Consider the following 26,025-nt stretch of genomic DNA (forward strand, 5'->3'; position numbering starts at 1 on the left):
GTCAAAGAGAGAAGCAGAAAGAGTTTTCTGTTTGAAGGAAACAATTGGGTCAGTTGATTGCCCTTCATCTAGACTTCTATACATTGAGTCAAACTTAATTACTCCATACTAGGTTTCCTTTTCAACCACTTATATGGGACTACAACATATGTGGTGGAGCCCCATGTGACCATTCTGATTCCTGAACAATAGCAATAGGGTAATGTTATCTTCTGTTCAGAAAGCAATCGAAGATTCAGTCTGGCATTTATTGTAGCATGGATGCACAATATCTATACAATTCCTATTTTCCCCTAGCAAATTCCCTGACAGAATTTCCTAAGCCAAGTTGCTTGTGAATTATATAAATAATTGGAGCAAGATCAACAAAAAATAGGGATACACATGTAGATACACCCCCATGTTTACCTTTTTAATATTATCCATATTTATCTTTTAAAGATTATTTTTATAAAAATGGAAGCTGACTTATTGCAAGGGAAAGCACTCCCCTTTAGCATCATCTTACATGTCTGCATTGTGTGGCTATGCTATAGGTCACATCAATATGAAAACAGAAGTTGGTGGATGATTGCATCTCAGTGCTTTTCTAGATGTGTGCCCATCTGATCACAAAAAGAGACAGTGATAATTTGAGGTAGTAGAGTTTATCTTGGAGATAATCCCATCATTATATATCATGACAACCATTAGCAGTCAACTGGAGGTCCCATTGGCACATAGTAGGCCTTTTTTGAGAATTCTGACAACCATGTCTCAAAATTTCAAATGTATTCACCATCATCCCAAAATTTCTAACAATTGGTGTGAAGTAAGTTGTAGCTAACTGGGATTCCAATATTAAGATATAAACAAGCACTGCTTTTGGCATGAAAATCAGGTCCATTAAACAACATAAAGGTAAAGGTTCCCCTCACACATACGTGCTAGTTGTTTCCAACTCTAGGGGGCAGCACTCATCTCCGTTACAAAGCCGAAGAGCCAGTGCTGTCCGAAGATGTCTCTGTGGTCATGTGGCTGGCATGACTAAATGCCGAAGGCGCATGGCTGTTACCTTCCCACCAAAGTGGTCCCTATTTTTCTATTTGCATTTTTACATGCTTTCGAACTGCTAGGTTGGCAGAAGCTGGTACAAGTAACGGGAGCTCCCTCTGTTACAAGGCGCTAGGGATTCAAACCGCTGCACTGCCAACCTTTCTGATCGACAAGCTCAGCGTCTTAGCCACCGAGCCACTCTGTCTCTTATTAAACAACATAAAATGATATATATTTAGCAACGCATCTTCCAGAAATGGCCCATCCAACAATCATGAATGAAGCCTCAATCTCCATTCATTTAAACAACTAGATTTTCTATAGATAACACTGAGAAAGCAAAAATTGAACTTTATGAAAAATTTAAATGCCTGAATTTAATTGGGTAGCTAGCATGCAAAATCAGCTTATTTAACACATATGATCATGTTTATTTCAATCAACCAGATAAAACAAAAGTTATACAGTACATGAAAGCTACAATAGGAAGCATCTACACAAACAGCATACATTTAAGCATAAGGAAATAGGGGAATAATACATATTATCAATAGTAAAAAGAAGAGGTGAATGTACAAGGATACAATAAGTTAAACATGTGAGTATAAATGTGCTACAGATTCTAATAATCTGAGATAATGAAATATTAATTAGAACAAAGCTTTAGACTTAGAGTGATGTCAGTTGATGTTTCAATCCCATGTAACAGAAGGTTGGTAGACTAGGTATGGGCATATATATATTGTATCTTAAATACAGGATTCTCAGGTTCCAGTTTCTGAAACACTTAACACTGTTCTTTTTTTGTAAAAATAAAAATAAAAAATTGAAATATGCACAAATTAACAATGAGGGCTAATGCCCTTTTGGGATATAATACTTAGAATTTCTTTGATCACAGAGAAGTTTCATATAAGGATGGCAGTTAAGAGAATGGCCAATATGGGTCAAGCTTGCAACTAACTTCAAACAAATTAAATAAGGATGCTTGAATAACAGTTGGGCAATTCTTACTATTATGGAGAATAGTTATCCTCATGGGAAAATGGCATTTGGGTACTGTATTTTGTTTCATCAAAAAATGGCATGTTGGGGAATGGTTCATTATCTACTCAAAGCAACAGTCTAATTTCAGAGGAAGAGTACACATCTCTTATTTTATTTGATTTAATAGACAATCCTATTCAGAGCTCTTCTATACAAGAACTCCAGCCCTAAAACAAGTTTCTGACTTATACCTGTATTCTAAGTGGAAATAACAGGGAAACAATTCTCATTTCTGAAGAATATGGTTCAAGAAGCTACTACCACCATTGCATTGCAAAAGAAAATTGCAACTGGACCAAGATCCAGTATCTTTTTTCTATTTACTATGGAGAATACAACAGCAAGAGTATCTTTTAATCAATGATAGTAAAGTCCGATTTCAGATAACTTCTGGTCCTGACTTCTTCCGAAAGCCCATTCATTTCTATAGCTTTCTCCATTATCATCACATCTTCTAGGTTTCCAAAATAATAACATTTAGTTGGATGCATGTATCTATATTTATAACCTTGCATTTATTTTATGAGACATGGTGGCACAGTGGTTAGACTGCAGTACTGCAGGCTACTTCTGCTGACTGCCGGCTGCCTGCAATTTGGGTGTTCAAATCTCACTAGGCTCAAGGTTGACTCAACCTTCCATCCTTCCGAGGTGGGTAAAATGAGGACCCAGATTGTTGGGGGCAATATATAAACCACTTAGAGAGGGCTGTAAAGCACTGTAAAGCAGTATATAAGTCTATGATTTTATAGGTATTAATCCCTCATAAGCAAACAGAGACTAAATTCTGAGTAAACGTACCAGGAATTGGCAAATAATTCAAATACCACAAAAGATTGTAAACTTGTAACATTATTATGTGATTTAGATACATTGATTATATATTTTATACGTGGCCCAAGACAATGCCTGGGTTTACACTCAGTGTAAACCCAGGCAAACCAAAAGTTTGGACACCCATTATCTAGACCAGGGCTAGGGAACTTCAGCCCTTTTATAACTTATAACAAAGATATATTCAAGGAAAAAAGAAAGGTGAATAAATATATAAGCAAAAGATAAAAGCAATAATAAGCACATGGGACAGCAAGGGAGAATGGAATGGCTTTTTGACAATAGGACACCATTGGGTAGCAAAGAGCAAGGCAACTAAACAGATTACAGGTAATTCTCTATTTACAACAGTTTGTATAGTAAGTATTCAATTACAAAGGCGCTAAAAATGACTTATAACTGGTTTTCACACTAACAACCATTGTAGCATCGCTAGGTCGCATGATCAAAATATGGATGCTTGGCAATTGACTCATATTTATGATGGTTGCAGTGTTCCAGGGTCAAGGGGAAGGCCTTTTTGTGACCTTCTACAAGCAAGGTCAAGGGGAAGACAGATTCACTTAACAACCACGTTACTAACTTAACAACTGCACTGATTTGCTTAACTGTGGCAAAAAAGGATGTAAAACTCATTAAACAACTATCTTGCTCAGCAATTTTGGGCTCAACTGTGGTCAGAAATCGAGGACTACATGGATAAAAACAGAAGGACAGCAAAGGCAAGAAGCATTTTAAACTGTATGATCCAATCTGCATTAAAGTTAAAGATTTAATATCTACTCCGATAATACAATTTAGGAGAAAAAAATCAGAAGATCCCATAACACTCACTGTGTCCTACAGGACAATTCATCATTCAGCACAAATCTACTGCTCACTTATGACTATTTTGCAACACAAGCAATCTTGCATTTCTCTTAGAAGATGCTTCAGTTCTGGCAGATCCCTCTGGGAAGGGAGTTAAAAGCTGAAGAGCAGACATTGAGAAAACTATTCCATTCATGCTTGCTCTTATAGAGAGCTCCGAAGAAAAGGTCATCTTTTAACAATCACAGAGTCCAAAAAGGACCTTCTTAAAAGGGCAGTTGCTAATGTAAGCTAGATTTTACATTCCATCACTCTGATTTCACATTAGGATTTACTGCTATTTTTGAAAAAACATCGTACTTAATTTTTACCTGATGTGTATCTTTATAGTCTAAGAAATTCATGAGCAATCTGCCCAATTCTGATCTACCAAGATGGGAAATATATAGGCAACTGGTAGAATTAACCAACTGATATAGTTTAATTTAAAAGGGACTCAAGCTATTTCATCTTTCCATGTAAAATGATAGCCTTAGCAAAAGGAATGGAGCACATGAGATGAAAAGGGGAAGGGCAGAAAATCCCCTCCAAACTCATCTTGTATAAACCTCATAATGTTCGTCTTAAAATAAATATGTTTGTTCACAAATGGTTTTAAGAAGCAAAAGCCCACTCGATCAATCTATGCATGATTAGAACTGAACCTCGTTTAATCATAAATATGGATTGATCCTACCCATAGAGAAGTTCTATCTTCATCTACAGCAGCCTTTATAAAAGGATTTTCTTTAAAAAAAAAAGAGCAGCATGGAAAAAACTAAAGACATTGATTATGCTGCTGTAGCTTTTATCAAAAAAAGAAAAAATTCCAAGAAAATCATGTTGCTTTTTTTCCCCCATCTGCATGCATCTTCCGAAAACTCATCCAAAAGTCAACGCACAATAATCCCTAATGGTCTGGAGTCTGATTCCAGAGAGATGGGTCTCCAGTCACCCGTTTCCATCTGCATTTTGTGCACAATTTTACCAAAACCAAAATATCCATTGTCTTCATCACACCCCACAAACCCCTCTAAATCATCTAATATAGCTTTTATCATATGGATTTTGCCATTATTATTCTAGGCAAGCCAACATGTGAATGTTGCCATATATTCTTTAGATTCTATCTCTGCAGAAAGGGACATTAGGCAAAGAAGAAGAAAAAGACATTTAAAAGACAGCAAATTCAGGCATGGCTTGCTGAGACTGTCCCTTTAAAACAATACAAAATTAAGCCGCTGGAAAGAAGACAAAAGAGCTTTCCTCTCTCTTGCTCTGTTCTACAGAAACACACACACACACAAAACCTCCGGGCTGTTCAACATCTATAGAAAGAATGGCTGACAATGAGAGCTCATTGATAAAACATCAATATCGTATCAGCCACGCTACCACCAATAACCCAAATGGTTCTTTTTGTATTTTGCACTTACCTTTCACCGGCTAAATTCAGTCTTCTGGGTGGCAAAATTGCGTTTTTGCTTTGTTTTTGTTTTTTTTAATAAATAAGCACATTTACATGTTTCTCCAGCAAGCTAGCCTAAGCCTCCCATTAACACACTCCATTGCAGATAATTGCAGGCAGCACACACACCCCTGCTTTTCCCAGTTCCCAACACACCAAGGATAATCACATTCCAGTGGGGAGTGAACAGATGGTGGATTCCATGGTAACCAGCCCTCCAAAGGCTATTGGTAGAAGTGTGTGACTACTGCTTATTTGGTAACAATTCCTCTTTGTGCTTCGCCTGTGCAAATCTTGAACAGAGGACGGGACAACCGCAGAGAAGGTTTTAGCAGGCGTGAGGCAAGGGGAGCAGGTGATCTGGCACATTAAAACAACGCTGCAATTTGAAGAAAAAAAAAACAAGAGCTAGGTTCAAGCACATTACATGTATAATCCACAGAAGGCTGTGTATTCCAACGTAAAACTCACTTCATTCGTTTTACATGTCTTGGCTACCCTGCTTCAAAGGCTTCGAAGTGGTTAACCAAGGGTAAGCAGCTACAACAGGACAACAACAATCTGAATTAAAACCAAGCAAGCACTTTCCACATTTTTATATGGACTTGTAAACTTGTGCCATGCCAGGTTACCAAGTATAAGATCTCCAGACCGAGTTGGGAGTGCACTTCTTAAACTTGGATTTCCGTAGAAACACATGTGATCCATATGTCCATAAGTCAGAGGTCTCCAAACTTGGCAATGTTAAGACTTGTGGACTTCAACTCCACAAGTCTTAATGCTGCCAAGTTTGGAGACCCCTCCCAGAAGTAAATAAAAAAGATATTGACCAAATCCTACAGAAAAATGAAAGAAGAATCATATTTATAATATACAGGTAGTCAGCAACTTACAGCAGTTTCTTTAGGGGCTGTTCAAAATCACAACTGCGCTATAAAAAGTGACTTAGGACCATTTATCACCACTTATGACCATTACAGTGTCCTCACAGTCACATGATCAAAATTAGGATGCTTAACAGCTGGTTCATAATTATGATGGTTGCAGTGTCCGTGATCAACTTTTGCGATCTTCTGACAAGCAAAGTCAATGGGGAAGCCAGATTCAATTAACAGCCATGTTACTAACTTAACAACTGAAATGATTCACTTAACAACTGTGGCAAGAAAGGTGATAAAAAGGGGCAAAACTCACTTAACAAACATCTCACTTTGCAACATAAATTTAGGGCTGGGTTGTGGGCATAAATTGACGACCATCTGTAGCGTGGGTGTGCATTTCTGTACTAGAAAAGGAAAAATGAGAAAACCCAATATATAAAAGCAAAGCTTCCATTGAAGAGAATCTGTGCCTGATACACAAAGCACTTAGTTTCCAAGGTAATAGGCAAAATTAATTAATTTTAAAAGACAGATTACACTACGTGGTCATGTTCATTCTTTCAATACAGCCTTTCTCATTTTCGTACTCTCCAAAGGCTTGTTTCAAATGGCATTTCTATATTCCCCAGCTAAGGGAAATTATATCTGAAAAATAAATCTAGAAATATAGCTATCTATATACTGTATATGAAAATATATCTTAGCGACCACCATTTTGGGGAAGATTGCTATAGTTTCTGCAGGTATTTCTTATTCTTATGTTTTGAACTTTTTTTTCCTGAAGGAGGATACAATTTTGTAATTTAAGGATTTATTTTATACAATTGCAGTTGTTACCTCTTCCCCATCATCACCCAGGTTTCTACTTCGAAATGTGTGGTCCTGACTAGTTTTCAGAATAATTTGGGGTCTTTTGAAGTTGGGCTGAAACCAAAGCAGAACTGGAAAAACTCTTTACAACACTGCAGCTCTGGGAAACTGCATGTTTTCTTTTCAGTAGGAATTTTTGGTTCCCCACTACCTCTTTAACAGGGGTCCCCAAACTTGGCAACTTAAGACTTGTAGTTTTCAACTCCCAGAATAGCTGGCTGGAGAATTCTGGGAGTTAAAGTCTACAAGTCTTAAAGTTGCCAAGTTTGGAGGCCCGTACTCTATTATAACATTACATAACGTGACATAATATGATTATTATTTCACCTTCTGAGACTTTTATTAAATGCAGTACCTAAATAGTGTCAAGGTAGTTTGTACTGGTAGTCCTCAACTTGCAACAGTTCTTTTAGTGACCATTCAAAGTTACGGCACTGAAAAAAGTGACTTATGACCGATTTTCAGACTTACAGCCTTTACAGCATCCCCATGATCATGGAATCAAAATTAAGACACTTGGCAACTGGTTCAGATTTATGACCTTTGCTGTGTTAAGTAGAAGTACATTTAGATATGCAACCAATTAAAAGAAGTTTAACAAAAAAAAAAAGCAATGTGAGCATTTACGTATATTTAGAAAACGGGCATAAATATAGCCTCTTGCATGTGTTGTACATACAATCAAAGCAATAATTGCTGATTTCATTAACTAGGGATCCATTAAGAAGTTGCTCAAGGCCTTTTTGTAATCTAAGGAAGTTCTGAGTAGTCATTTTCCACTACCTCTTCTCATCTTTTTCAAGCAATTTTTACTCCCATCTAAAATGGAGTAACATGTAACCATGGGAATATAAACCACAGTACAATTGAAATCCCATTAAACTCTCCAGCTCTGAAGAAACAAGGAAGAAACAAATGTCTGGTTACTGCGTTAAGCCGTTTGGGATTGGATGATATACAAAATGCTGTTTTGCAACATTTGTAGAGCAAGGTCTAAGAGGAAAAAGTCATGAAGTCACAGTAGGGGGTTGAATTTAGAAATAATTACAAACTGTTGCAAAAAAACAAAACGTGACTCCTTTACTTCTTGAAAGACAGGCTTATGAGGTCCAAAAACTTTCAGATCCTTTTTCCCCTGTGGGAACCCTGGTGCCAGGATTCGGTCACCATTAATGTAGATCTCCAGTCGTCGGGCTATAGTAGGAAGGGTTTCATGGACTAAGATCCAACAGAGTTCTGCCTTTGGTGAAGCTCATAGTCTTGTCTGATGTACCTCATGTTTCTCCTTGAAGCAGCTATCTTTCTTAGCAGAGCTGGTCTTTCCTTGTTTAAGGGGAAAGAGTGTTAAAAACTATTTGAAGCAAGCAATTTCTAAGTAAGTGAAAACAGCTGAACCAGAGATAAACTGTCTACTGTTATAAATCAAGGAAACCAAACCATTAATTAGCTCATTATACTGTCAATGCCCAGGACCTTGATTCAGCCAACCTATGCTCTTTGCCTCCTATACATACCGTGGGTTTCTATTTGCCAACTTTTTCTACCCCTCACAGGGAAACTTTGGGGATAGAAGGTAATTGAGGTTGGGGGTCTCGTTCTGAACCATAAATGGGAATAATTCTTCATACCATGCATAGTTAAATGACAGAATACAATGCTGTCCAATATATTGCCAGCCACACATTTAGACAGTCTTTGAAGACAACCAGGCAATGCTTTGACAATAGGGTGTGTTTTTATGGCTACCCTTTATTGACAGGATGTGTTTTCATGGCTACTATTCTTGATGGTTGCATTCTACCTGTGGCCACAGGCAATATATTTTAAGTGCCAGCTGCTAAGAAGGAACAATGGAAAAGAGCCCTTGCTTTCACACCCCATTTGTAAGTTTCCTAGATGCATCTGTCTGGCCACTGTGATATAGATGGAACACCAGGGGCTGCTGGCCTGATCAAAGCATGTCTGTTTTATATCCTCATGCAATGCAGGCAGTTTTACTTGCAAAAGCAATTGGTTGAACTAGACCCCATTAAACATACTTAAAGCCATTAAAAGATTGAAAGCAAATGATGGTCAGAGTCACTTGAGGAATCTGCCTTCTACCAGTTTACCCAATTTGACAGTAGTCAGAACAATTAATATATAGGTTTGTTCATCAATTATATTGTAGAAGACTCTTTTTCTATTGGTTGTTTCTTTTGAATCATATTCTGTAGGCTGACTAGCTACCTCCTAATTGAGGCCTAATTGATAGTGCATGCATACAGTACATTATACTTAAGACTGTAATTGAGTCTAGAATTACAATTGTAAATTATGGCCATCTTCAGGTGTGTCACCATTTAACTGCAGCCAATTTTATGCCTTTTTTTTTTGCAGTAGTTGTTAAGTGAACAGGGCACTTGTTAAATACAATACTCCCAATGGGTGTTTTTTGCTGGAAACCGAAAGTATATTGGAAACCAGCAAAAATGCCAAATATTATGATCACATGACCTGGGGTGGGCTGCTAGGGGCTCACAGGAGCTTGGGAGAGCCCCTAGCTAAGACTCTGCGGACCCCAATAACCTCTGAAAGACAAGCAGCAAGGCTCTTAATAGGCTTAATTGAATTTCTGGGCATTCAGCCAAGAGCATTTCACACCTCGTAAAAGTGTTGCAAGCTAGATAAACAATTCACTCAGCACTTGTGTGGGAGAGCCACTGAGAAAATCAGATAACATAGCCACTAGTATCCAAGGGGATTAATACCCAAATAATAAGAATCACGTAACTCATCAGAAACTCCACTAAGACTCCAAGATCCCTCTCACAGTCACTGCTATTTAAACCTGGTTTCACCCAGTCTTTTATTTAAGTATTAAATGCATGAAATAATAAACAACTTTTTGGTATATATCTTTTTTTAGGTAATTAGGGCAAAGAAGCAACATCGAGTTGGCCATACCCACCAAGTCACATGACCACCCAGTCATGCCCACACACTCATTAGTGCAGAGAACCCCTTGCTAAAAAAATTGAAGCCCCCCCTGCACATGACCCCACAATGCTACAAATGAGAGTTAATGCAAGCCATTGCCAAGCACACAAAATGTGTCTGTGTAACCACGGGGGGTTGCCTGCAGCAGTCAGAACTTGAAAATTGGGTCATACATACCCTTTTTTGAGGATCCATCATAACATCAAATGCTTGCTAAGTGAGCAGTCATTAAAGAAAGGCTACCTGTATTCGCATATATTTGTTTTTGTTGTTGTTTTTGCTATTTATGCCAATTATATTCTGGAAATGCTCCTGTTCCTTTCCATTTCACATTCTAAGTCTAATTCTACAAATTCTTCCTAGCCATAAAATATGTAATACAGGGGTCTTCAAACTTGACAGCTTTAAAACTTGTGGACTTCAACTCCCAGAATTTCTTCTGCAATCATGTTAACTCATGAATTCTGGGAGTTGAAGTTCACAAGTCTTAAACTTGCCAATTTTGAAGACCCTTGATGTAATACATCAAGTAATAACTCACTAGTGATCTCCACTGGATAAATCAGCAGTGCAAAACCTGTCTGAAAAGCTCAGAACAGTGTCCAAAAGAGTGTCCAGAACAGTGACCTTTACAAAAATGTGAAGGTTACTACAGAAAACCAGCTTCCATCGTTCCGAGGTCAGTAAAATGAGGACCCAGATTGTTGGGGGCAATGTGCTGACTCTGTAAACTGCTTAGAGAGGGTTGTAAAGTACTGTGAAGCAGTATATAAGTCCAAGTGCTATTGCTATTGCTATTCTTCTCATAGTTAGACAGCAGCACTTTAAAATAATATTCAGTTCCCTTTGAGGTTATGTTTGCTACAGATTTAAAAAGTGATCTGCTTTTATTTTCATGACACCCACGCCATACTTACTTTCAATAATGATTTTGTTTACACCCCTTATAGATATAAATTAATTAAACGAGACTTAGTAAAAATACGTCAATGGCTCCCTACTAGAATTATGTTACAGTCTGAACTCTGGAATAAATACGGTATCTATAGATTATATTCAAGCAAGATTTAGCAGCTACACACAGTTGTCCTCAGCTTTAATTAGAAATGTTGCTCTAAAAATAGAACAGTTTCATATGTACTGCACTGTTCTTCACGCACATGCTGATGGCCTCAGAGAAATAAATGCTCATTTTTCATAACATGAGATGGAGGGGAAATTACCATGAATCGCACTGCTTGTTTTACAGCAGCTAACAATATGGAGATTTGATGAAGTATAATTTTGTTACTTCAGTCCTGCAGGTCTGAAGACAAATTCCAAAGCCTGGCTGGACATGCATGGGCAGATGACAGGAAGCAGCTGGCAGAACAAGATCAAAGCCCCCATTGGCCCCCATCAGGGACATCCTTCTGAAGAACAAGACATTTCTTGCCTGAACAAAGTTGCATACAATATATATCTGACTGGGCATAAATCATCAAAATTCAGTTTGGTACATAGTAAACAATGTTCACTTCATATTTCATAAGCAGCATTCTTTAGTCAGTCAGTCTGTCTTGTCTATTTATTTATCATCCATCTATCATCTCATCTATCATCTATTCTACATCTTGTACAGCATCTATCTGTCTGTCTGTCTGTCTTTCTGTCTGTCAGTCATCTACATTGTCTGTCTATCACAGGGGTCTTCAAACTTGGCAGCTTTAAGACTTGTGGACTTCAGCCCCCAGAATTCCTCCTCCAGTCATGTTAGCTCAGGAATTCTGAAGTCCAAAAGTCTTCAACTTGCCAAGTTTGAAGACCCTTGGTCTATCATCTCCACCTGCCTGCCTATCAGTAGAGCTGCCCACCTCACAAGCAAATCACTCTGGGTGTTGTACACAAGACTAAAACAATATCATTCTATCTGTCAAGGGTTCTCTGTCATGCCCAGTATTCAGCAGCTCAGTCAACCAACTGTGGTTTATACAGACAGTCTAAGATGTTTATTTAGAGGTCATGCATGCTGAGTTTAAATGTTAGGTTTTCTTCCACATGTGTTGTTGACAGTCTGTGTTTGGAATTATCCAGAATTTTCATTTGTATAAAAGCTGCTACCAAGTTTCTCAATTCAGCATTTTTGATACCTTTATTATTTATTTATATAGTGATAAATAGCAGCTACAGTACGTTTGTAATGCTTTCCTTTTCACTCTTTGGGGTTGTTCAGTTCGCCAGATAAACTGATTTATGGATTTCACATAAACTCATATCCTGACCTTAATACATAAGCCATCAAACTATTATGCATTGAAGAGATTCTACATCAATCACTTTACATTTTAGTCAGCCTTAAATATTTATGGAACAATGCGGTCTAGTTGTGTGTGGTTTTTTGTTTGTTTGTAAGTGTGTGAGTGTGCCTATGTGTGTCTATGTTTAGAAATCTCTTCTCACCCCTATGTGTCTTCCTCCATCTCAGAAACCTGGAAATTTGAGGGTCCCATGCATTATCTTAGCTGTTCCTAGCACTGCAGTCTTCTGGAGAGAGAACTCTGATATTGTTTCTGGGATCTGTTGGAGCCCCTCTCCCAGTTTAAGAGTCACAACCTGAGTGCTCCAACTACCATTTTGGCCTTTACATTCCATAAACTCTCTAGTTTCTCCTTCAGCCCTTAGTACTTAAGATTTCTCCAACTTCTCATACTCCTCCTGCTGCTTCACTTAGCACCACTATACCACCACCACTGTCTTCTGCTCCTTGTCTACTACTACAATATCTGGCTGACTGGCCAATGTCTCCCTATCAGTCTAAAGTCCCACAGGATTAAGCCCTGTTGTTCTCCACAACCTTCCCCCCTGGACTTAGGATAATCTAGTCCATACATTGTATAGATGTTCCTGCACACAATGTCAGGTACAGTACTTGGGTTGTGCTGTTCAGTGTACACAACTCCTGCCTGTACCCTCACACTATTTGTTGGATTATCTCTGAAATGTCCCTTCATAAGCTGCACCTTAAATCCTGCCTACCAGCACAGTAGTCCCCTGCTTCCAGGTATCTGGTGCTTAGTGCCTTTTCTTGTTGGAAAGTTTGTCTCATATCTGGTTATCTGCACTGCAGTGTCTCTGTCAAAGGAGCCTCCCAGTACCAATAGTTATTCATCTCCCTTGGCTGGTTCCAAGCCACAATTCAGATGATCACATTTCTGAGGGAGAAATACCTCCCTCTGTGGCCAACCACATTTCAGTTCAGTCAATAACAAAGCTGCATTGTTATTGTGGTTGGTGCATATTGTTGCACCTTGTTACATATTGGTGCCCATTACTCTGTATTTTACCTAGTTTGCCCATGCAATAAATTGTTTGGACTTCTGGGGCAGGAGGAGTGAGAGAGAGCAAACAGTGAAGTTCGATGCTCCTGGCATATGGAATCAGTTCCAATCAGTAAGACAATGGTTTCTTCTTGGTTTTAAAGTCCCTTTTCTTAGATTTGGATCATATTACCAACACAAAACAAGTTCTGCTTTGGAGTTTAATAGTAAATGCCAGGTCAATTCAGTCTAAAGAGGAAGTTGTTCCTCACAGTACAAAAAAGGGAAGGGAAGGGAAAAGGAACCCAGCAGGCTTACCGATTACAGCAAAACTGAAACTGCATCAAAGCCACCCACCAGAACGCCATACTGGTGAAAGGGGGGATGCACAAAACATCTACATGCTAAATATTAACCAATTAACATCTGCCGCGTTGTACACTATAGTTAACGACTCTCAGTAGAAATTTCTCTTGCAGAAACATTGGGAGGGGGAACGACATAGCAAAATATTAATAAATAATGAACACCTTTCTAAATCATGAATTTAAACAAAAGTGCTAGCTAATTTCAGACTTAAGCACACTGATCTACCCAGTCAACTGCCTTTATATGTTGACCTGACTGCCATCCCACCATTGGGATAAAATTATACAAGTAGTCTTTGGCTTTTGACCACAAAATGTCTACTGCTAAGCAAGGCAAGCAAGTTTTGCCCCATTTTACGCCTTTTGCCTCAACAATGATTCAATGTTAAGTGAATCATTGCAGATGTTAGGATCATGTGGTCATTAAGCAAACCTGGCTTTCCTAATAGACTCCGCTTCTAATAAGCCAGCTGGGAAGGTTACAAAGGGTGAACATATGACCCCTGGACAGGGCAACTATCATAAATACATGTTAGTGGCTGAATTTTGACCAAGTGACCATGGGGACGTGACAACATTGTAAATGTGAAAATCTCAGTGCTGCTGCAACTTCGAATGGTCACTAAGTGAATCATTGTAAATCGAGGATTTGTTGTATTTCATTAGTATTTTCTGCACATTGTGAACCCAAATTAAACAAATATTCACAAGCACAACTACAAGGCTTTATTCCTCACCAGTAAGGTTTTGTTTGCCAAAAAATTGATGTAGATGTAAAGCTGGGATATTTATGCCGCTGTGACTGATCTGCAGGAGTGAGCTACCCGATTCACAGTGAAAGGCAGCATTTTGAAAGGACTAATACATGCCTAAAGCAATATGTGTCTCTGTGTATAATCAATGCACTCAGACTGCACACTTTTGATGGAAGTATGTCACCCAGCAACCCTTTCTTCTTATCTAAGCTATTGTCTTGGAAGGCCGACATGCTCAAGGCTACCTTCAAGCCTGGTTATTGATGGCATATTAGGACTATCTCTAAGGGGTGTTTGAAAGAAAAGCAAAGGGACACATTAAAAGGACACAGAGAGGGACTAATAGTTTAGATGAGATCAAACAGTTTCATCATTAATGTATGGAATTGGTTGCCATTAGATGTGGAGATAACCTTCAAACGGCACTGTGAATGCCTGTTTTGACACAGCAACAATGGAAGTGGGCCATTGTTCTCTTGTCCCTGTTGGGAAGTTTCTGAATATAGCTGTTCAGTCACTAGGATACATAGAGCGCTTGAATAGATGAGACATTTACGTGATCTAAAAGGATTATTTTTTTAATGTTCTTACTGAGTCTGCATATGGACAGTATAAGCTCAGTCAGGATCAGCATGCTCAGGGTCATCAACTAAATCACGTCATCTTATAGGACTTAAAAGATGAGTCTTCTCTATGTTGTAACTATATTCAAGAGCAGCGTTCTCCCAAGTTCTCTAAGATTCTGGCCCTGCTACTTTCAGGAAGGTCTTTAAAATGTGGATCTCCAAGCAGGCACTGGGCCAGGACAATTTGTGAGCTCACAGGAATATGATATGATTGAAGTTTCTGTCTTTGATGCTTGTAGAGGTTTTCTTTTTGGTTTAGTCTTGTTATTATGATGCATTTAAATCTCTTTGCATGGTACCATAGAGCCCAAATAAATAAATTGTCCAAAGTTTAATAAAACATTCTAAATCTGCTTCTAGGCAAGGTTCTCATGGGGCAATCATCCTCCTTGCTTCAAGGACTTTTCTGGAAGGATTGAGGTGAATATACATTGCTTTTTCCCAATACTTCTGTCATTTTCAATTAAACATGCAATGGCTTTTAGTTAAGAACATTAGAGAGTCTATCCATCTGGAAGCACCCAACAGTGAAAAATATTGTTATAACAGAATTAGAGCATCATTTAGATCTGAAATGATCTTTACCCAGGGGATTTAAGAATGATGAGAAGTGCCCAATTCAGATTTCTTGTGATAAGTAGCTATCATGTTACAATTAAGTATGATTTCTTATGAGGAATTAGTAGAGGCTTCTGGTACAGAAACTCTTACAAGAAGAGTAATTATTGCTAAACACGACCTGGACATTTCAAAACTGTTTCCGAAATGTTGTAATTATAAGCCTGTAGTTTTTGTCAAGTATGTAAAAGTTTAAATAAGTATGTGGAGACATCAACAAATCAGGAGGAGTTCACCTTTTAAATTTTTACAAAAGAAAAACAGCATTTTTGGCTTTATTAACTGCTACATTTATCAAATGCTTTTATATTAACTGCGATAGCTCCCCTTTCAGAAAAGTGTTGTGTGAATTGAATTGTGATCCAATGATCAAGTTCATTATTGCTATTACATTTTTATGAAATTTAGCAGATCATCTGAATAGCTGTAATGTAAGATAATTTATAAAGCAATGCAGTGAATAAAAACAATTCATCCCCCCCCCCCAAGAAAAATCCCAATTTTACCTAAGAAAACAGAAATTTTAAATCATCAATCTTTTTGGCCACTAATATGTACTGAATATATGGATTCTGCAGCATATCAACCCAAGAGCAAGAAATGTAACTCGTATCACCAGTCCCCCCACCCCCACACACACGCACAGAACCTCAGTTTTTATCCCAGACTTCTCTTTTTATCCTTTAGGGGTTAATTATAGTTATAAATAGCTAAAATAACAACAGCAAACTTTCCAATAATGTTCCAATGTGAACCTTAGAAATCTTAAATTCTGCTATTCTGCATATTTCAACACAAAAATGACATGGCAAACTAGAGATGCAGCTTGTAAAAACTTTTAATTATAAATCTGCATGAAATTATTCCTCCAGAAATGCAAATAACTGCATTTATAAAACTGTGCATTGTTCCCAGGATATGTTGTGCCTTTTGTTGACTGTCTTTTGCACAGTGCTACCATGTCCTTAACTATCCAATTTCAAAATAACAACCATAAGAACAATCACTCAAAACAAAGACAATTATCCAGATTAGTAACGGGTTAGATTTACTTACAAGTATACCTGAACATATTTCAACTTGATGCACATCTAGAAAGGTATCCACTGCATTTCTAAGCTGTTAATCCTTTTCTTCACATAGTTCAAAGTAGCCTTTTTTCTTTGCATGAGAAACGTTTGCTGCAGTTTCCAAAAAGGAAGTGCTGACTTTCATCATTGTTACCATGTGTGATTTGCGTCAGGAAACAGGCAAGAATTTTAGAAGTACCAGCTGTTTTAGAAAAAGGAGAATGCTAGACATTTATTCAGAAAGAATAAGTGTTATGGTGATTCTAAGGCACACTTCAGACAAATATTTTTAAGTCTGATTTTAGAATGTATGATTCAAACATACATTTCACTTTTTGCTGAAAATCAAGGACCCCATCTATTTAAATTCTGCCTATATTATGTCTAGATTGCACCTGTATTTCCTTAATCATAACATTTAATTCCATCATTTAGGTGAGTCCTAAATATGTACCTCTTATATATTCAAATTATGTCTAAAAAGCCTGTATTGAGCCCAGAATTATTGTCATAAGTTGTTGTGGTCATAAGTTCATGTGATCAGATTCAATTTTTAAACATGGGTGGGGGTGGGCAATTATACTGCTGGAAAAGAAACTATTACTCCAACAGGAAAAATATACAAGGCTTACATGAATGTAGGGGTCCTCAATACAATGTATTAAGCCTGTCATTTGTACCTCAGTAACTATCTGGTTTGGCACAGCAACCAAACAGAAGAGACACAGACTTCAACAGATAGTTAGAACTGCAGAAAAAACAATTGCAACCAGCCTGCCTTCCATTGAGGATGTGTATTCTATACAGATCAGAAAGGGGGCTGAGAAAATATCTACAGACCCCTCACATTCTGGACATAAACTGTTTCAACTTCTCCCCCCAGGATACCACTATAGAGCATTGCATGCAAGAACAATTAGACACAAAGATAGTTTTATCCCCCATGCCATCACTATGCTGAACACTTAATTCCCATAGCACTGTCTCAGTTTCTCATCTTGTCGTCTTTCCTATCTTCTCTTATTGATTTCTCATGATTTATCAGTTGCTGTTTGTAACTTATGATTAATGATTGTAACTATGATTTATGATCTATGATCTATTACTTGCTGTTTATATGTACAATGTGAGCTTATACACCGGGTACAAATTCCTTGTATGTCCAATCACACTTCGCTAACAAACAATTCTATTCCATTCTACATAAAAGATATGCCCGTGAGAAAAGATATGCACATGTGCCACAGGTAGCATGCAGAGCCATTTGGACGGGCATGCAAGCCCTAGCCAAACTTATCTGCATTGCACATGGGCATGCCTCCCAGCTGGTTTTCGGCCCTTTTGAGGCCTTTTTCAGCCTCCCAGAAGCTCACAGCCTTTAGAGGCCGAAAAATAGGCCCGTTTTGTCACTTCCAGTATTTCTGGTTTCGTCACTTCCGGTATTTGGAGGCTGAAAAATGGACGCATTTTTCGGCCTCCAAAGGCTGCAGAGGCTTCCCCCGAGCCTCTGGGAGGCTGAAAACGGCCTCAAATGGGCTGAAAATCAGCTGGGAGGCACGCGCAGTGTAGGTAAGGGAGCGGTGGGGGGAGTTGCGTACTTATGGGCAGGGGGTGGGGCGCATTGCATTGTGGGTGCTGGCACACACGCGTTTTCCCATAGCCACAACAGAAAGGTTTGTCATCACTGAGATATGCCATCTACTGTTTCAAGTAGAGTAAGTAAATACATCTACCAACAAGGCTTCGATGGATTCTACATAAGAAAAAGAAATCAATCTGCAGAAAAGAATTAATGAACAAAAAAAAAAGTTAAAATGAAGCCAGAGAGAGCAAGGAAAAGTTAAGATTGAAAGAGAAGAAAAACAGAGAGTGATTTGGATGAACATAAAGATACGATCTAGAAGCAAGACATTAGGATGAAACTTCTCCAGCAGAGTGAATGGAATTAAAAATGAAAGTGAGGAAATTATAGCAATTAAATGAAGTGGTGAGGAAAGGAACACCTTTCAGATTTACAGGGGAACACTGGTGAAAGTGGAAATAAAATGAAGGCTATCAATTAGTGACTAAGAAAAAATGATAGCAATAGCACTTAGACTTATATACCGCTTCACAGTGCTTTTACAGGCCTCTCCAAGCAGTTTACAGAGTCAGTATATTGCCCACAATAATTTGGGTCCTCACATTTTACCCACCTTGGAAGGATTGAAGGCTGAGTCAGCCTTGAACCTAGTGAGATTTGAACTGCCAAACTGCAGGCAGCCAGCAGTCAGCAGAAGCAGCCTGCAGTACTGCACTCTAACCACTGCACCACCATGGCTCAGATGAAAGATGAAAAGAAACTCATAAAACCATGGGAATCAGGAAGGCTGCAATATTTCTCACATAAGTTGAGAGATATTGAAGTATCTGTGACATTTGCTGACATAGTGACCATGTGGCTTGTTAAGGGAGCTATAAGATCACATTTGTGCTGTTCATTGGAAGTATTATGATCTCCCTGCATAACAGAACAATAAGGGTGTTCTGTCCTGTTCAAACAACAGAAATGTGGCTGGGAGAACCCTGACCAAAAAGGACAGAACAGATGACAACTGCAAAATATTAATGAACCTTGGATACAAAGTGTGCAGACCAGATATTGCTTTTCTGAAAAACATACGTTGACTTAGAAAAACCAAATGACAAAGTGAATCATGGAATGTTTTGCAGGAATCTGTAGTGAATGGTTGTTAAGAGCAGTTCAGGTAGTCCTCAACTTACGACCACAATTAAGCCCAGAATTTATATTGCTAAGTAAGAAATTTGTTAAGTGAGTATTGCTCCATTTTACGACTTTTCTTGCCACATTTGTTAAGTGAATTTCTCCAGTTGTTACGATAGTAACATGGTAGTTAAATGAATCTGGCTTCCCCATTGACTTTGGTTGTCAGAAGGTCACAAAAGGTCACCATATGAACACAGGACACTGCGACCATAGGGATGCTGCAATGGTCATAAGTATGAAAAAGGGTCATAAGTAACTTTTTAGTGCTGCTGCAACTTTGAATGGTCACTAAATGAAATGTTTTAAGTCGAGGACTACCTGTATATGGTAGAAATAAGGCATATATAGTACATGAGAATGAATAGAATAGAATACTTTATTGGCCAAGTGTGATTGGACACAAGGAATTGGACACAAGGAATTTATAAAAGAAAAGATACATTTGTCAGGAGTAGAGAATCATAAGGTATGACACTTAATGATAGTCACAGTATACAATAAGCAAACAATCATACAAGGAAAACAGTCAATATAAATTGTAAGGCTACAAGAGACAAAGTTACAGTCATACAATCACATGTGGGAAAGGATGGGTAATAAGGAGTGATGAGAAGATTAACAGTAATAGTAGTGCAGACTTTGTAATAGCTGAACAGGGTTGAGGGAATTATTTGTTTAGCAGAGTGATGTTTTCGGGGGGGGGGGGGGACTGTTCTTGTGTCTGGTTGTTCTGGTTGTTTTGAGGGAAGGTTTATGTCCGGGATGTGAGGGGTCTGTAAATATTTTCACCGCCCTCTTTTTGACCCGTGCAGTATACAGGTCCTTGACTGAAAGCAGGTCAGTAGTAATTGTTTTTTTCTGCAGTCCTAATTACTCTCTGCAATACTTTAGCCACTGATTCAGCATCAATGAGGCAAGGCAAAGATGTATAAACATCTCTTTGAAGTTTAAATGTATTTAAGATAGTCATACAAGGAACGGTTGGGAAACACTGGCAGTATTTTCCTTGAGAACATAGATGAGGTTCTATATTTGAGATGAGGCTAGAGTATGATACGCTGTTAAATCTACAATAAACATTAGACAAATTATATGATGCAACAAGAAGTATGGATCTGAAAACTACTCTATGAAAGACCCCAATTACTTAAGTTTGGATGGAAAGTAGAGTGAGCAATTGCAAGTTATGGTTTTTTTAAAAGCTATAGCAAATAGATAGATTTGTAAAGTCAGATAGAACACTTACTATAGTATAGGCATACAAATGCGTGAAAGCATTTAAAGATGTGCAAATATTGCTAGAGAAGAAAAGAATAATATGAAGTCTTTTATAAAAGAAGCAAAAATGACTGTGGATAAGACCGGGCTTCTGCCTATATTCTTTTATGAATGTAAGAACTGAGTATGCCAGGAAAAATATAGAAGTTGAATGCAGTGGGCCTGGGAAATTTCAGAGATAATTGTGGTAAATCAAGAAAAGATAGACTTAGGCATGAATGGGTGCTGGAAAAGTGTGCCTTGAATACAAAATATATGGCAGAAGTTACAAGAGATATACATTGAAATGTTATAGATAGAATAATTGAGGATCAAATCACAAAACAAATCTATGAAGGAAAAATAAATGAACCAAGGGAAGACTGAGAATGTCGTGGCTAGATAGAATTGATGAGATTTGCAAAACAAAACAAATGGCAATTTTTAAAAAACATGGCTAACTTCAAAACAGTATATCCACACAGTTGAAACAAAAATAGAAGTATAGAAAGAAGCATAGTGAGTTGCGTTGTTTTAGTTTTAAATTAGTTTTAGCTATATTTCTCATGCCTCTAATTATTTTGCTCACTGCTTATTATTCCTCTGCATAATGTGCATAAGGCTGTTTACTCCCCGAAGGGAGTAATGATAGTTGTGTGCCTCTGACTGTTGACAATGTATAAAACATTTAACATTGTGTTAATGTTTGTTCTCAGTAATGACATTTGAGTTATTAGATTGACATGCCTGCATTTTAATTTTGTAATAGATGCAACAAGTCAAGTTCTACCTTTAAAAATCTTTTTAAAAATCATTTTATTAGCCATTTTGGAGAAATAGTGGACATGGCAAATGATAAAAGTTCCCCATTAGCAGAAACTCAATCCTTAAGATGCTCTCTAACTTCCCTTTGGAACTGTGCAGGATCCAAAAGTGTTCCTGCAATAAGCTGATACTAGAAACTAGTCTATTTAATGTTTAATATATTAAAATATTTTTTCAGAATTGAGGTAGGACCCTATAGAGAAGGGTCTAGAAGCACAACGAAGCTCATAAACACTGCACTAACTGTACTTATTCTAAAAACATAAGCCATATCTGAATAATGGAAGAAAAAACAGATTAATATTCCAGAATAATGGATATGTTTGTTACTTAATTGAATAATAATGTTATTTTACAAGATTTCAGTAAAATGAATTCACTTAAAAGAGGATATTTATTTGATTTATAATTTGCTCTTTGTCAATGGCTGTAATAACTCTTACAATAATTGGGCCAATTAGTAACTGTCTAATCTAGAATGGAATCACATTAAGAAAAAAGAAGGTTAAGGTATTTTTTTGTAAAAGCAAATGATATAATCTAAGTAAAGAAGTAAAAAGAAAGTAAATGTTTTGAAAATTAAGCCTGGTAGATGGTAATTCCTCCTTGATGATTAAATTCAATATACTTAAAGGGAAAAAGAGTAGGAAAAGGCTTTTTTGGTGGTGGCAATAAATACATTTCTTAATAAATATATTTCTCAGCATGTAGAAGTTTCTTAGTCTTATTTATATTGCATCTGAAATATTTTTGAACTTAAAACTTTAAAAAGGCACTATGTACCCTTTTGTTTATATACTGTAAAAATATAAAAAAATTACTTGTCACCTTGATGTGTAGAACATCATTTATAATTTATAATAAGAAACCTGTAAACTAGAATTTGGTGTTTTATTCTATGTCTGCATACTGCTTAGCTATTACATAGTAATGAAACTACTTCAGGTAGTCCTCAACTTGTAACCACATTGCCCCATTTTATGACCTTTTTTGCCACAGTTGTTAAGCAGGTCAATGCAGTTCTTAAGTGAATCATGTGGTCATTAAGTGAATGTAGCTTCCCCCATTGACTTTGATGATCACATGATGCCAGGACTGTGCAACTATTATAAATACATGCCTGTTGCCAAGCGTCCAAATTTTGTTCACATGACCACGCTGTAATGTTCATGTGTGTGAAAAATGATCATAAGTCACTTTTTTCCCATCCATTTGGCTACAGATTTGGAGTATTTATAAAATTCAGACAATGACTGGTTTTTTTGTAGTGCCAAATAGGAACAGTAACTACCTACAGTGAGTCCCAACTACATGTAAACATTACATCTTGTTGTAGCATGTATGAACAGATAAACCAGATAAAGATGTACATGTGGCTTATTACAACCCAGGCCAAATCATTATAAGCAGTATCCATAGCAACTGACAGCAAATCAAATAAGTCCCTTAAAACAAATACTGGAGCCCATAGAGAAAATGAAGAGAAAAACTTGGAGACATGGCCGCAGAACTATCATCTCTTTATAATTTGGGGTCCAATTAACTAAAGATGTAGTTCCTAGCTTAACCCAATGTGTGAATTTAGTCAGTTATAGCTTATTGAGTAAATTATGTTTACAGTGGAGCCCCATTCCCGGACTCTGATTGCAACCTGATTTGGTCGTGTCTGGACGCACGACCAACTGCGCATGCACGCAGTCAAAAAAAAGGGCATCAAAGGGCAAATCGGTGTGGAAACATTCTATTCACCACCCAGTTTAGCATTAAAGGCTAAGAACTCAGCAGTTTAGCATAAAGGCTAAGAAAGGCCTAAGCCCTGGTGGCACAGTGGTTGGAATGCAGTATTGCAGGCAAACTCTGCTCACAGCCAAGAGTTCAATCCTGACAAGTTGACTCAGTCTTCTATCCTTCTGAGGTCAGTAAAATGAGGAGCCAGGTTGTTGGAGGCAATATGCTGATATTGCAACCATCCAGAGCAGAGAGTGATATTAAGCACTATGGGGTGGTATATACAGTAAGTTTCAGTGCTATTGCTATTGCAAAATATAGACAGAGACAAAAACGAAAGTGATCTCATTAGTAGAGAAACTGTACTTTTCTGCAGTAGCCTAGGGCAGAATTCTCAGTTCCACCAACTTTAAGCAGAGTGGACTATGACTCCCAGAATTCCACAGCTGGAGAACTCTGGGAATTAAAGTCCAACATTTTAAAAGTTGCTGAGGTTAAGAAACACTGCCTAAGGTCTTACAAGAATTTAAAGACTGTCTGTGAAGGTTTAAAGGCAAGAAAATAGTTCAAACCACCAAGATCTATCTTCGGAGCTTTGCTTGAGTGGTTTCAGTAGATCTGTTTACCTTGAATAATAGCTTTTAAAGCCTGAAAAAGTTTGAAAACCCCTAGCCTAACTCCATAGCTCCCTCCCTATGTTTAAATTCAGGAGAAATTTCCTGACAAGTTAGAACAATTAATCAGTGAAACAACTAGCCTCCAGAAGTTAATGCTCCAACACTGGAACTTTTTAAGAAGAGATTGGATAACCAATCTTGGATAAACGGTATAGGATTTCCTGCCTAAGCAGGGGGTTGGACTAGAAGACCACCAAGGTACCTTCCAGCATCATCCTCAGAGCACATAAGCCCCACAACCAGGTCAAGTTAGTACCTTACTGGTAGATTATTATTATAGCTCATTGCATAGTCTGTCAGATTGTGTGATGACTGAATTTGGAATTTTTGTCCATCCATCAGCTCCTTTCCAACAATCTGGAATAGGGAGAAGAGGTTGATAATGTTAAAGGTATCATCATATGATGTAAGTTGTTCTGAATAAAACTGCCCTTTATAATTTACTAATGGTGACTTTGTAAATGTTGATGTTCAAGTGGTGCTCCAGATGCACTGGGATTGAACTCAAGGTGCCTATTACTATTGATACTAACTTACTATTACTATTGATACTAACTTGCTTTTGCCACAGTTGTTTTGTTTCTATCTGCTTATTTTGTTATCTTCTATGGTTCTTTCTCTTCTCCAGGTACTGCCATATCTACTATCCATACTTTTTTTTGTCTTTTATATTGACAATTGTTAAGTCTGCACTAGTATGTGGCAGATGCCTATTAGTTTGAATTCTTAAGTTCCAGAGTAAATTAGTTCCTATTATTTTCTCTATTTTATGGTCCCATCAGTTCTTGCTTGCAGGCAAAAGTTTCACTGTTATGTATCCTGTTATGTAATTTACTTCCAAGGAAAGTTTTTTTTTGAAGTGGACTAAATATAAGTTTTATATCTTGAAATAGCTGGAACATCCAAATCTGGAAGAAACTCGCGGACAGTCACCAACATAATCACCTGGATAATTCTCTCTCTCTTTTTAGAATTGTCAGAACCATACTTCACAATCTAAGTAAAAAGCAAATGTGGTACCACACATATTATCTATTCAAAGTAAAACTCACCAATGAAGCCAACATAAGAACATTGGCTTAGAAATATGTGAGTTCATGTTGTTATGTTAACCTCAATTTGTTTCCTTAGTTGGGTGAACTTCCTGCTTATATATTCAACCCCAGTATACAGACAGAGAGAAGTTATATATTGAAGGGCTAGCAGTATTTCACTTCCTTTGTGGCTTTAAAGGTTTGAGAGAAATTAACAGTGATGTTAGCAATGGGAAAATCTGAGCATGGGAGTTGTTGGACTCAGAGAATGAAGTAATGTTCCCAGACTCCCTTTCAGTCAAAACCATGAGCTGTCCAGATGTTATACGCTGTTGTGCCATCTGCCCTGTGATATGAATGCAGCCTGATGTCCACAGTGTGTATTAGACTGAAGTTCCCACACTTCTACTCAGACCAATCCAACTTATGACCTTTCAAAGTTACAATGGAACCCCCCAGAACTAATTATGACCCAGAGTCAAAGTTCTGATGGTCACCAACCTGTCTCCCACACAGCCACATGATTACCATTTGGGGCACTTGGTAACTGGCCCACATTTATGGATGTTTCTAGCAACCTGTGGTCAAGTGACTGCAATTTACTGTGTTATTTTTTCTGGAAACTGGAATTTACTTCTGGTTTCTGAGTAAAATGCCCTGTGAGGACAATAGATTCACCTAATGATTGCTATGTTCACTTAACTACTACCATTACCATTGAGTTTAATGGGAAAAGACCTGGAAAAAAATTCAGAATTTTGATGCTATATACGTTGACAGCAGCAAGACTACTGTCGGGGTTCCAGAAAAACCCAACTCCAATCAAAAACTCTGAGACAGGCATTTTCTCAAAGTTTCCTTTTATTAGTTATACTGGCATGTCTGGGAAAATCCGAATTCGAAAGTTCTGGGTTTTCCTCCAATAAGTAAAAAATTACAAATCCACCCCCTGTACCCATCATTCCATCATATGCCCCAATCACTATCTGTTCCAACTTGAGACATCCTCCCTACTACTCCTCAGCCAGGTGCAGGAATAAC

General features: G+C 37.7%; 1 protein-coding gene across 3 annotated transcripts in view; it reads right to left on the reverse strand.

Annotated features, from left to right (window-relative positions):
* FGD4 (FYVE, RhoGEF and PH domain containing 4) overlaps positions 1 to 26,025 on the reverse strand; it is a 102,250-nt gene that overhangs the window by 63,847 nt on the left and 12,378 nt on the right. The window contains exon 1 of one of the 3 annotated variants that reach the window (XM_087934985.1): positions 16,683 to 16,898. The exons of 1 other annotated variant lie outside the window; for it this stretch is intronic. In XM_087934985.1, the coding sequence (XP_087791111.1) occupies positions 16,683 to 16,698 (16 nt within the window). In that variant the 5' untranslated portion in view covers positions 16,699 to 16,898. Of the gene's footprint in view, positions 1 to 16,682; positions 16,899 to 26,025 lie in introns of those variants that run through there. One more of the 3 variants, XM_087934987.1, reaches the window with a different exon arrangement.

The sequence above is a fragment of the Pseudonaja textilis genome, chromosome 5 (assembly GCF_049901715.1).
Source record: "Pseudonaja textilis isolate UNSWEBS1 chromosome 5, rPseTex1.2, whole genome shotgun sequence".
In the NCBI taxonomy this organism is placed as follows: domain Eukaryota; kingdom Metazoa; phylum Chordata; class Lepidosauria; order Squamata; family Elapidae; genus Pseudonaja; species Pseudonaja textilis.